This window comes from Lingula anatina, chromosome 10 (assembly GCF_051362555.1).
Source record: "Lingula anatina isolate TDL-2025a chromosome 10, LinAna3.0, whole genome shotgun sequence".
In the NCBI taxonomy this organism is placed as follows: Eukaryota; Metazoa; Brachiopoda; class Lingulata; order Lingulida; family Lingulidae; genus Lingula; species Lingula anatina.
Genome location: NC_141776.1, coordinates 16,492,207 through 16,505,630, shown reverse-complemented (window position 1 = coordinate 16,505,630; position 13,424 = coordinate 16,492,207). Strand labels below are relative to the sequence as shown.

Genomic DNA, 13,424 nt, shown 5'->3' with positions numbered 1-13,424 from the left:
GACTGGTCTTCTCATTAATTCTTTTAAGGCAAATTAAAAAATCCCCATTTTTATTTATCTTATTTTCATATGTCAAAGCTATTGGTGGTGGTGGTGGGGGGGGGGGGCATGGCTAGATTTATATAAAAAAACGCAACCTAGGCAGAATTAATATGAAATAAAAGAAGAGAATCCTGTGTAACTTTATTCAGGCAAAAGTCTGTTTATTTTTAAGTGAATAATTATTGTGTATTTAATACTTATCATTCCAGGGGTCAGAAGGGAATTCACACGTCATATAAATTTGGGAGACTCGTTTTATTGACTTTAACACCTGACCTTCATTTCACAGAGTTATCAAACCTCTTTGATCTCCTGTATAGCATTATATAATCTCTATAAACCTGACTCACTGTTACTTGACAGCTTTTATCGCTTGTGTAAAATATACATTTAATATGTACAATTAGAAACTTACATATAACACTTTGATTCTTATCGACACAGAACATGAACCCATGTTTCTGATGCATTTGTACTTAACTTAAAAAAAAACAAAAAAACGTGCATTAAAACAGGGGCATGAACATATTGCCATATGATAATTTTTACAACTGAAAAAGATCATCTTGCATCTGTTTAACAGCCATTTTATTTAAAATAAAAAGCTTAATTTGCTAAGGCAGAAAATGAATTCAAGAAAATACTTAAATTAGACAACATGAGTCTTATATGACTGTCCACATAACACTCCTAAGCTTTTCATTTCCCATATTCAAATGAGAAACTATTTCAGATCAATGTGATAAAATAAATAATAAAATTTATCAATTAAATAACAATAATACAAGCATAGCATAGGTTTACCAGTACCATTTTATCTTACTTCTGTCCAAGTTGATTTCAATCTTGATTGTTTATATTGAATTTCACATATAATCATTTACATGATGACCCCTGGCAAACACCAATGATTCAACAACATATATTTACCATCTATGACATCCCTAACAACATGAAGCAATGAACATGACATTTTCACAATCAAATAAAAAATGGCACCCACTCAATGAAATATCAGTCAGAAAAATACTGGATCTCAAAAGGCATGACAACAATTTTGCTACCATAATTTTTTTTCATATCTAAATATGAGACATTTTTATTCAAAACAAATTAGTCGACAAGTATTTTTATGTAATTATGATGGTTTCATAGGTGAGATCTTGCTGGTGGTTATGTACCCAGTTTTTACTGAAACATTTTTCAAAATTTTAAAAATATTAAATTTTTTAAAATATATATTCTCATCAGCTGTGATGTCCATAAACATTGCACTCTATCTTGAATATTTGGTACCCTGATGAAAGGAATCTTTATACAGGCACTATACTTGTACTATTCCTGTTACTTTTGTAACAACTGGAGTGAGACTTAATAATAGCAATATAATCATCTGTAAAACAGATGGGAATCGATTTACGGTTTCCTCTGAGATGATTTCTTAGTCCTTTTTGTCTGCAGTAGGTTGTAATCCACAAATGTCACATATCTGCTGGACACAAAGGGGACAAAGAATGCCCGGAACAACTTATGAGACCTGAAATAAAAAATGGAGTATAAAATAGGTTTGTTTATGCAATTCCTTGATCAAATAAAACAGTTTTTGCTACTCTGCACAGAAAACGTGTTCTCATATTTAAGGTCTACTACATCTTGTTTCTCTGCAAACATATTGTTCGTCCTTTAATCACATCTCATGTATTGTAAATCACACACTGTCAATGAATTTTAAAATGTTTATACAAACTAAAGTATGTATTATATGAAAAAAATTTCATTTTACAGATACTGCATTTTAAAAGTCATAAATTTGTAAATTTCGAATATTTCTGCTGAGTGGTAGCAACCAAACAGGAGAGCAGGCTACATACCTGGAAGGATCAAGAAATTGAGTGGTGGTTAAAACCTTCCAGTTGTTCTTCTGTTGGGAGTATCTTGGCTCCAATTTAGTCTCTCTTGGGAGGTCAAGGTCAATCAAATAATGGCACTTGGAAATATTGACCTGTAAACCCACACATTTTACCATTAAAAGTGAAATTCAAGTTTCTAATCCCATTATGAAAATAGCAAAAATATACAAACGTAGAACTCACGAATTAGTTTATAATTTGTAATGTCACCAATGGTTCTGGATGCATGATACACTTTCAAATTGGTGATAATACAAATTGTTGAAATTTCCAGAAAATAATTAATTTATCCATTTATTTATTACTTTTTTTTCTGTTACAGTGAAGTATAAAGATCTAATTCTTATTGTGAAACTTCAAGAAAAAAATGTTAAAAGTCCAATGAATAACAGTTTACTGGGAGCATTTTGGGACAATAATTCACACCGATAAACCAGTCAATCAGAATCTTTATATTATCATATCAGCATGTCTTACATATCTATCTGGTTCCTCACGATTCATGTCATTCATGTTCTTGGGAATGATCCTGGTAGCATCTGGTCCTGAGGCATAGGGCTTGGGCAGCTGACCTTTGAACTCTGACTGGATGAACTGCAGGTGCCATCTATTGACAAAATATGTACTATTTAGTTAAGCACCAAGATGAAAATCTATTGATAAAATGTTAAGTGTGACACAAAATGGATAAAAAGGAGAAATGCCATTAAAAAATTCTCAAACAAATGTTTTCTAGGGGCTACCGATAAGCAAATGCCAAATTTGAATTCCACAATCTTTCTGAACTCTCATACTTCAAGATTACTTGCCCAACACTACAACATCTCACACTTATTTATACATTCATAAATAGTTCCTAACAACAGTATTCCAGATTATCTGACATTGCCAATCATATTCATATGGATTACAGTCAAAATTGCACCCAAACTCATGCTTACTTCTTGGAAGGCAGGAAGAAGCTGCTGGTAAATCTGTACCACTCCTTCCCCACACAGACGTTGATGTCCTTGTCTGCGGGCAGAGTGTGTATACTGGGATCTTCTGACACTCGCGTGATGTCAACATACATGTCCATTGGAGCATGATAGTCTAGAAGAGAAAGTGACATGTTTATTGACACTGATACCTTTATAGACACTTTGACGCATTCATAACTTGTGTGACACTAAGTGTTAATGTACAAGTCCATTGGAGCATGGTAGTTGAGATACAAAAGAAACATGTGGATGGTCAGTCTGACATGTTTATGGACATTGACACACCAGTAATATCAACATACATATTAACTGTAACATGGTAGTCAAGAAGAGTAAGCAGATTCTTAGACTTGTGTCTCAAAGGGCCAGTAAGCCAAATTGTTTTTGGCACAGACCGATATAATATTAAATGTGGCTTATACTGGTTCAGTTTCACTGTGTAGAGTTTGACTGTATGGATTAAGCCAAACTGTTTTTGGTACAAAATGATGCTATATAATATAAGTATTAAACTATACTACATATTATACAACATGTGAATTACACTGGTAGAGCGCCACTGTCCTTGATACAGAAATGAGTGAGATCAGGATGATGACCACTGCTGACAACCAGTTGGACAGCTCTGTATAGTGCCTGGCTCTTCTACTGGTGAACAGGTAGCTGTACAGCTTCTGATAATAATACAAAGAGGTTTTATGCTTAATTCTTACTTTATGGAGCCAATTAGCTTCTTTTTTAAATAACATACACAAGTTAGATGTAAAAAAGACTAACAAAAATATTCCCACTTTTCATTTCCAGAATGACCATTTTGCTGATGCTATACTTGAACACTGATTAAATGTAGATCTGCATAAGAATACTGAATCTTTTTGTGCCCCACTGATATTGTGTTAGCTATAATTCTAATTGTGCTAGCTGTACTACACTGATAAGGTATTATTCTCATTGTGTTAGTTGTGACACACTCATTGTGCTGGTTGAGATTACCTGGATGTGATCTAGAGTAACAGCTCCACATACACAGAACATGGGGTAGATAGGAAACAAAAATCTCTCTTCCTGGAATTTTATAACAAATATTTGTATGTTTTCCTAAACAACAAAAAGAAAATTAAATGACCAAATACTATATCAAGCTGTGTTTTTATCTATAACCTAAAGAACTAAATAATAAATAATATGTTGATTTCAAATATTATGATGAATACATCTAACCTATCTACATTTACCTAACAAAACCTGCAAGCCTATATGCATTGACACATACTATATATGCAAATTATCAATAAAATCAACATGCATTAAGTTAAAACTGCTATACAATAATCAGAAGTCTACCTTGTGTGGCCTTGTGAAGAAGATTAAGATCCATATATACATTGGTGCTGTGCTCAGCCAGAGAGGAAGAACTGAAAAGACGTGTGTGAGAGAGTCATATCAGATTAGTGCCTGAATATTTCAAAATGATAAAACATCATCAAGTAATGTTTTTTATTTCTGATTGCAATGAGTATGATTAATAAAACTTTTATGTGAAAAAAAATTAAGAATTATTATGATTTAAAATATCTCAGTATGACATATCAACTTTTGCTGTAGTTGTTGATTGTGATAAGTCTGATCAAAATCTGTCTGTAGTTTATATGCAATTGCATATATCTATACAGAACAAGGTCATAAAATATGTTATGATGAATACATCTTACCTCTATCAGACTGCTTTAAAATGTGTTTAACAAGAAGCTGCAAACAAAATAAGAAACATTAAACCATTATCTTTTTTTAAGCTTTATGACTTTATATAAACATAAATATGTATAGATGAATCACGTATAATCATGAAGACTCTTATATAAAACTTCCTAAAATAAGCAGGATGTTTCAAGGTAATATTCACACATGTGACTAACTATATATTAGACTGTAAAATCTAAATCCTTCATTGACTTCCTTTCTCTGTAGATGATCAAATATGCAATTATTGTGCAAATTAGTGTCTTAAATTAGTAATTAATTAAAAAATACTTACACAAAATGGTAATGTGATGAGAGCCATGAGGAAGACAAAATTAAAATTTAAAAATCCATTGATGAAATAAAATGTCCAAGGTTCCACACCTGCAACATATAAAAAGTCCCACAACCATTGTAGAAATCATCATATGATTTCATACTTAGTATCATTTTGGATAAAAAAGAACAAATATTTGAAAACAACATCTTAATATGGGATCATTGCTGTATTATAATTTCATCTATCAACTGAAGATCTTTCATAAATAACTAATTTAACTTAAAAAAAACTGGGATAAAGTATCAAAAGAATTCAAAACTTTCTACTTCAGTCATGTGCATGCTGATATAATATATATATATATCTTAATGCAATACTAAAAATACAATGCTATTATAAAGCACTTGCTAATTTGTCCTTACCATATATATCAGGTCCATGTTGACTGAATACATTGTACAGTACAATATTCAGAGATGCTACGACCAGTTTCCCATAGTAATGGGAGTCTATGAGAACACTGGGAACTAGGAACAGCAGCAGTGATATGCAGCACCATTTCAGGAATAACCCTATCTTCTGTCTTCTAAACACTATGTCAAAGGCTATTGGAATGCTGTAAAAAAGAAGATAACTCTTTCTCAACTCATTGTTGATTATTTATGGTATGTACTATATTCCAAAACCATAAAAGATTGAATGCTTTTTTTATGTCTCCTCCATCCCAGTGTACCACAAACTTTCATAGTCCCATTCATAACAAGAGAGAAGGCTACAAAGACCATCAATTGTTCGTGATTTGGCCAAACAAGGCCGCTTTTATTATATAAACTCACTATCCTAATAATTTTAACAATAATAACAATGTAGCAAATTGTTGCCTGCATTAAATGTTATGGCCTTAGGGATAAAAATTATATATGAAATATTCAATAAGACTCATCTTTACTGGAGTGCTCTTTTTACATGGAGATTCCAAAATGGAGAAAATGCATCAGATATGAGGCTCATGATAGATAAAAACTAACATGTAAATAAATATTTGAATCTTCACACACAATAAATGAAATAACTAGAGCTGAGACGTGCTCACCCTATAGCTCCAGCAAAAGGCCATCCTAGGATTGCACTGGCCGCTATTGCAAGAATAGAAACCTGAAATTAAAATATGTACCATTATCTTAGGATGACCTTTTTTAATTTAAAGAGCAGATTAACGATAACTAACATTCTCCAGGCAACCTTATTTTATCAAGCACCAACATTTTTAAGCTTAATGTGCTTAAATGTACCTTAAATTTGTACACTGACAGATACAACAATTTACAATGAGTATAAATAAGCTATATATAATATACACACTCTCTTCAACTGAGATTTTAAATGAAATTGATGAACAAAATAGAATAGACATACTAGTGGCCTTTAATACCTGATAATGTTGGTACATCCAGCCAGCCATGGCCAGCAGAGTCATATACATGGCAAAACTACTGGGGAGGTAAGCTGAGCAGGAGATAAACATCCCTGTGCTGAAGATGAGGAAGGCCAGGGTCAGACGTCCTGTGTTGCTGCCAAAATGACGACATACCCCTCTGGAATTGTAATAAGTCGATCAAATTTAAACTGAACACATATAGGTGTTACTCTGTTAAATGCTATAACACATACATGCATGCACACACGCACGCATATACTGCATGCATGCCAAGGTATATTATGACTTATTCAGGAACTTCACTTTCCAAAAGGTATCAACGTGTCTTTAATTCCTTACCTGTAAAAATAGACTTCACACAAGGTGCACACAAATCCAAGAATGCATCTCAGAAAATATAAAACTAGCAGCTGAAATGGAAAGGTATAGTCACTACAGAGTTATGAACTAGTTTTAAAAGTTTGTATTAAATTACTTATGTTCCAACCAACAATAAAATTTTCAAATATACAAAAAATCACAAAAGTGAAAAAAAAATGTATAACCAGTAAAGAAAAGGATCATTTCACATCTTTATAATATTTCACTTTACCAACTGAATTTCACTTCTTCGGGTACTCACATGTGATTGAAATTATTAAAATTTTCTTAATCAGTTTTGAAAAACTTCTCTCCATTTAAAACAAAAGCCAGCTTGCTAGTTTAATATCAACTTTACTAATTTTACAGAGGTAAAACATTACCACCTACTTTATTAGCTGACAGTGCAGTGGCATACAGTTTGATAGGCAGAGCATGTATCCAGAGGTAGGCATAAGACCTGATTGCATAGGCGGGGGAATACTCCCAGGTCTGGAAGCCAGTGCCGTACAGCAAATAGTGGGTCTGAAACAGGGAATATTTGTTAAATATTAATAAAGAAGATATGCTTAATAATAGTGGGTTTGAAACAGCAATACATGTTATCAGTACTAGTAAATTTAACTTTTCTTGTAACACAATAGGAAAACTTGCCCAAGGCAATTCAAATTCTGTTTAAAACAACTTGTTTTTTTTAGTGTGTGTACTAGTAAGTGTGTGGATGCATGACACCACTCTCCTAAATTTGTTTGTGTAAGTGTGAAGTGAGTATGTATTGCTTATGCACTACATGTGTACACCAAGCAACGCACATGTACCAATGTAACACTGTTTGTAAATTTAATTATTGAATGATGCTGATCTCACAAGGTTTGTGCAGCATGCGTACAAATTACAAATATCAAATCACATGACACTGTGTGTTTACTAGTACAGTAACTCTACAAGAATCTCACAGGTTCCCAGTAGTTGAATGTCTCATCACAGTCTGAGATGTTGCTCCATATGGCAGCACACAGTCTGGCAGACATCAGGGCTTTGAAGGCTGTGTAGGCTGTAGGGGTCCAGGGCTGGAAGTCTCCTAGTTCTGATGGCCGCCTGGCAATGTAATTACCAGTGCCATATTAATATAGTTGGATATATTACAATATTATAAACTTCTAATTCAATTTCTAAAAGAGAAATGAAGGACATTTAAAACAGAATTGCCTTAAAAATAGAAATTAAGTGTAAATGTTGTTCATGGAAAATAATCATGACCAATGTTATTTATCTATTTATTTATTTATTTAAAATGTATTTATGATTTTTAGTGTCACAGAGGAAAGAATCCAATATGCAGCAGAGAAAATACAGAGAAATGTCTGGTCTGGACGGTATTAAGGGTTTTACATATACCTTATGCTTTGAGTGTGGTATGGAGCGTATGGAGGGCGGTGGACATAGAGGAGGAATTGTGAGGGGGGGGGGCAAGGAAATTGAGGGCTCTCACGTACCCTTAAATTAGCTTTGAAAGATTGTAAAATAGTAAACAGTGCTGCTGAATTTGTTTTTTTTATGGTGGTATGGATCCTGTCCAAAACCGCTTTTACAAAAAATATAAGACCAAGTCTACGAGGAGTTTGCTAAGATATTGGTTTACCTCAGATCAGTGGATTTCACCGGAGGAGGAGCCGCCTCACTCTCCCTCTCGGTCTTGCTGCCCTTATTGCGTTGCCTTGCCGTGGAAGGCATTTCGATGTTGAAATGCACGCTTCAATGAAAGTATGGCTTTATCTACAAAATAAACTCATCTATACGACCGGCGACAATATCATGGCGAATGCTCGACCGGCCACCGGCTTTCTATTTATTATCAATATTCCACGAGTGCCGGGTGAAGGAACGAAAGATGGCGCATATTTCAAGAAAATGTGCGAAAAAATACGTTGTTTTTTTACCGCTTTACTTCATCCACTGTATTTCTTTGATCTACAGTATTTCATTTAAAACGTAAATGCTTATGAAATATTTAATTAATCAACAAGATTAAAACGAATTTATCAGAGGAATGTTGGGAAGTTTTTCTTGAAAACTGCGCCACCTATTCCCTTCTATTTGTTTTCCTCAAGGTTAGAAGGTAGGCAAGATGTCTTTGCTGCGGTTTGGGACGTCGTTCATCCCTCGTGCACTCAGCTGCCAACTGCCATGTACGTCCTACTTGCAGCAGCGTTCAAGTACGGACTACTCTTCGTCTCAGCTGACGCTCAGAGTCCGCAAGCGCATAGAGGAGACACGGGAGAGGGCGCTACAGGGAGGAGGACCCAAACGCATTGAGAACCAGCATAGGAAGGTCAGCTCAATGACATGATGTGTGCCTGTGATCCTTGTGCTTAGAGTCGGAAGATATCCTGACATCAAACGATATCTCAGTTATATCTGCAATAGTAGCACATAGAACCACAAATAACTTGTTGTTTAGCTTGCAGTATTTGTTGCACTAAATTAATTTTAATATTTAGGCCAGGCCATTCTGTTGCATTCATTTAATATTAACAGTTAGTATGGTAAGCTACACATTTAATTTACCATATTACCGCATGTTGCGTTCCAGGGTAAGTTGACAGCCAGGGAGAGGGTCAACCTGCTACTGGATGAGGGGACATTCGTAGAGTATGACAGGAATGTGGAGCATGACTGCACTGAGTTTGATATGGAAAAGCAAAAGGTAATAATGCATTTTTAAGTATTTATTTACATTTCTGTGATATCTTTACCCCTTGGTTCATGTGTTATTTTTCTCCTTTGTGAATGTTTCTGCCATTTCTGCCCAAACCAATTTATCCAGAGAGGTAATAGCAAGTGATATATATCTTTGGACTATTTTAAAAATTATATTTCTTTGAGGTCCTTTTCCACTCTGTTACTAATATGCTTTCCTGCTCATTTGAGGATCTTTTCAATCCTTTTATCCTTAGTAACTTTGCAATAGAGGGAATGGCAGTTAGTACTCCTTATTTATTCTGCCTCTTGCAAGTTATTGTATCAGATGGGTAAAAAGTGTTTACAACTTTTAAGAGGAAGAGTATTTCTCCTTCTGTCATTGTTATTATCACCTTGCTGACATTCAAACAAATATTCTGTTTTTTTCTCCACTATCTTCAGTTTCCTGGAGACAGTGTTGTGACTGGCCATGGCAGGATCAATGGAAGAGTGGCCTTTGTCTTCAGTCAGGTATGTTTATACAGGCATTGATGCTGGTCTTATTTAAAATAACACAAAATGTTGGGTTTGTTGAATTCATGCAGTGGCCAAAAATGAAGGATATGATTGTAAGAGAAAACAGAAATGAGACACACGACTGTGTAATTGTAGTCGTTTGCTGAATAAAAAGTTAAAAACATTGTTTTTTATTGAAAATTAAATCTTTTAAGTATATAATGGAAGATTTGTTTAGTTACTGGTCAGTGTTTCAGCTTTAGGCCAGTAGTATCTTATACCCTTGAGTCCCAAAGGCCCACTAGGCTGAAAGGTTATTGGTACAAGCTAGTAAATGTTCGAATTTGATTTGATTTTAGGATTTCACTGTCTTTGGAGGAAGTTTGTCCAAGGCCCATTCTCAAAAGATTTGCAAGGTAAGTTTTATTAAAAATAAAATGAACAGTAAACTTTAAGGTTAATGTAAAATTAATTGTTCTTATTTTAAAGGAAAGTTTGTAAAGCAGTAATTACTTTGCAATATCTTGCAATGAAAAAAAATGATACTCAGGAGTACTGTGTAATCTATATTGTACTAGGCCAATCACATTGAAGCATTTATCTGTGTTAGGTAATGGACCAAGCCATGCAAGTAGGAGCTCCTGTGATTGGTCTAAATGACTCTGGTGGTGCCAGAATTCAGGAGGGTGTGGCTTCATTGGCTGGATATGCCGACATTTTCCAGGTAAGAAGCTCTTTAAGGGGAGTTGTATTATTTTTAAGGATCACAAAGTTATGATATAGAAATAAGTGAACACTGTGAATTTTATTTAAGTTTTTCAGAAAAAAAATTTTAAAATATAGAGATGTGACAAGGCAAGATCTATATTTAGTAAGTTTTTCACTTCTGGTTTCAGCGCAATGTGATGTCATCTGGGGTGATTCCTCAAATTTCCCTCGTCATGGGGCCATGTGCAGGTTGGTTGGCAATTTTCAAGTATTTGCTTTCTATCTTACATTGTACAGAGTTCTCAGCAGCATCATCATCATTTAAATGTGTGTGTTAAGAATCCCTGAGGACATATTTGTCTTGCCAACAATCATTGTCTTCACCTGATGTTGGAGGACCCTGTTCAGAGCAGTGACCAGATTGTGTTAGTTGAGAAGGAAAAGCATTTTTGCTTATCTAACACATTTTGTATATTTACAGGTGGTGCTGTGTATTCTCCAGCTTTGACAGACTTCACTTTTATGGTCAAGGTAAGAGAGGCTTCTAAAGAGATATTAATAGAGTAGATTAAAAAAACACTGCCATTTAGAAGAAAAAGAAAAAAAAATGAATTTTCCTTTAGTTTTTTCATTGTTAGTCTGGTGGTTCTCTTCTTAAAGAAGACTTCAATTTTATTAATAATATCGGTAAATATATATTTTGTTTGTTTGTTTGTTTTAGGACACTTCCTATCTTTTCATCACAGGGCCAGATGTAGTCAAGGTAAGTGTGTTTTGTTGGATATTTTGGAAGTGAGAGCCCTGTATCACATAGCAACTCAAGTTTTTTTGGGCATAGTTTGACTGCTAAACTTGGATAGCCCACTGTGTAAAGCTGATTTTGCAATATTGAGAGAGACTGAGATAGGAAGGCATAAATTTATATTTTTTTGTGAAATTTAGTTATCTAAGATATTAAGCAAGGTTTAGCTAAGAACAACTCAGGAACTCGGGTTTATTTGTGAAACTGGGCTCAGAGTTTTTTTAGACTGAAACTGACAGAGTTCATAGTGCAGTGCCTCCTATACATGAATTCTGTTGTCAACTTGAGAAGGTTCAGCAATTCCATGAAATATCTCTCTTGATGAAGAAGACATTCCAGCCTCAAGAAAATGTCTCGTTTGTCCTCGTTTGCTGTGTTGAATTGGTTATTTTTGTTTTCTTGTTTTTTTTTTGTTTTTTTTTTTTATAAAACGTGGCCTGTTATTTTTAGTTTGCTTTGACTTACAGTGGAATTTTTTTTATTTTTTTCTCATTGTGTACAATCTTTATTTAAATATGTATGATTTTATTACAGAGATCATTCACTGAGAACCTCTCAAATGAATCCTCAAACTATTTTGATGTGTATGATATTTTTCAGAGGAAGAAACGCGGCAGTAAATAGATAATTAATTAATCAATTTTGACAGAACTGCATCTCTTATCGATTGGTAAACTGTTTGGATTATAACCTTCAAATGTAATTTTTGTATTTGAGAACTGGAGATTAACTGATTTAGTCAAGTCCAATGCATCTGCAATACTACCCCAGATAAGCCTAAGATTTCCCTATCTTTTAATCATCCCAAGAATTCTAATTAAGTTAAAGTTCTCTTTCTCAACCCAGCTGTCTTAAGATAAGACAGTTTGGATTTGGTGGTTAGGAAGCATCACAACCAGAGTAGTAAACCAGAAGTCTTTTTACCAGTGATTTGCAACATTTGTGTGCCAAATGATCAAATTTGAAATCCTGTGTGAATTGCCAGGATTTGGGAAGCTAGATTGAAAAAGTTCACCAGGTTTCACTACTTAAACCTTTGGCAATTGGAATTTAGAGCATCATTCATGGGGGGGGGGGGGGGGGGGGGGGGGGGGAGCGAGGGCTTTATATTTTTCGCATAAAAATATGTGAAAGTCAATATAATGATTACTTATTGAATTTGAGCAAAACAAGCGAATAATTATTTGCCAAAAAAAATTGCTTTTAACTAATACTTTAAAATATTGATTTGGTAGTTTTAAAAGGTGGGTTGACTTCGTGTGTACAGGTATTGAAAACATGAATGCTTTTGCTCTTACTAATTGTTTTTTATGTGGTTATTCCATGCTCAAGGCAGTGCTGGGTTATTTATGGAGGTTTAATGGTGCAGTAATTTTATTAATGCTCAAATAGCTCCTTTGAAGATAACAACATGCTTATTAGCAACAGTTGCCACAGGGAATTATGTCATATAGGATGTCTTACACGTTCGTTTCAAGGTGGATGCTAGGCAGTAAGGGCCACTTGTATTAATCAAGAAATTATGATAAGAATTATAATTGTGCATATGTTTCAAACCAGAATATTGGTCACAGTGAAATTTTAAAAAAGTATTTTTGGGAAAAAATTTAAATAAAACTGTAATATTCTAACTGAAAGGTTCTTTTTCGATGTCAGTTGCATTTCCATTAAAATTGTCTTCCTCACATTTCTTGGAATTTCAGATTTTTTTTCTCTTGTGGGTTGTGGTTATATATTTATCCTTAACCTTTCAGACACACAATAATCTTACTTGAGAACATTCAACTGGGTGTGTCATCAGGGGTGTAGAAGAAGTAGTATATTTACTTGTTGAACAAAATATTGGCCCTTGTAAATGTCCATGTAAGCTATCCCTAACTTGACATTTGCATTTGAACATCATGCAGCCCTTCTTGTGTGTCATCAGCAATAGAAAAGATGTCTGTTTATTCACTGAACAAATTTA

The 13,424-nt window shown here is 34.1% G+C and overlaps 2 protein-coding genes across 2 annotated transcripts in view; one reads left to right on the top strand and one right to left on the bottom strand.

Annotated features, from left to right (window-relative positions):
• Nucleotides 1-278: 278 nt before the first annotated feature.
• On the bottom strand, nt 279-8,641 carry LOC106177199 (alpha-1,2-mannosyltransferase ALG9). The gene is made up of 16 exons (XM_013559904.3): nt 8,393-8,641; nt 7,707-7,848; nt 7,141-7,275; nt 6,730-6,800; nt 6,385-6,547; nt 6,046-6,107; nt 5,375-5,568; nt 4,968-5,056; nt 4,645-4,681; nt 4,277-4,347; nt 3,926-3,997; nt 3,477-3,606; nt 2,894-3,044; nt 2,430-2,559; nt 1,914-2,044; nt 279-1,579 (listed from the first exon to the last, which is right to left on the bottom strand). Exons 1-16 carry the CDS (start codon nt 8,482-8,484, stop codon nt 1,459-1,461), a joined length of 1,791 nt encoding a protein of 596 aa, XP_013415358.2. The 5' UTR covers nt 8,485-8,641; the 3' UTR covers nt 279-1,458.
• A 194-nt stretch (nt 8,642-8,835) lies between these two features.
• The window catches only part of LOC106177186 (propionyl-CoA carboxylase beta chain, mitochondrial), a 39,752-nt gene continuing 35,163 nt past the window's right edge, over nt 8,836-13,424 (top strand). Inside the window, exons 1-8 of the mRNA XM_013559890.3 lie at nt 8,836-9,082; nt 9,344-9,457; nt 9,895-9,963; nt 10,308-10,364; nt 10,559-10,672; nt 10,845-10,905; nt 11,138-11,187; nt 11,378-11,419. Coding sequence (XP_013415344.1) covers nt 8,879-9,082; nt 9,344-9,457; nt 9,895-9,963; nt 10,308-10,364; nt 10,559-10,672; nt 10,845-10,905; nt 11,138-11,187; nt 11,378-11,419 — 711 coding nt within the window. The 5' untranslated portion in view covers nt 8,836-8,878. The remainder of the gene's footprint in view (nt 9,083-9,343; nt 9,458-9,894; nt 9,964-10,307; nt 10,365-10,558; nt 10,673-10,844; nt 10,906-11,137; nt 11,188-11,377; nt 11,420-13,424) is intronic.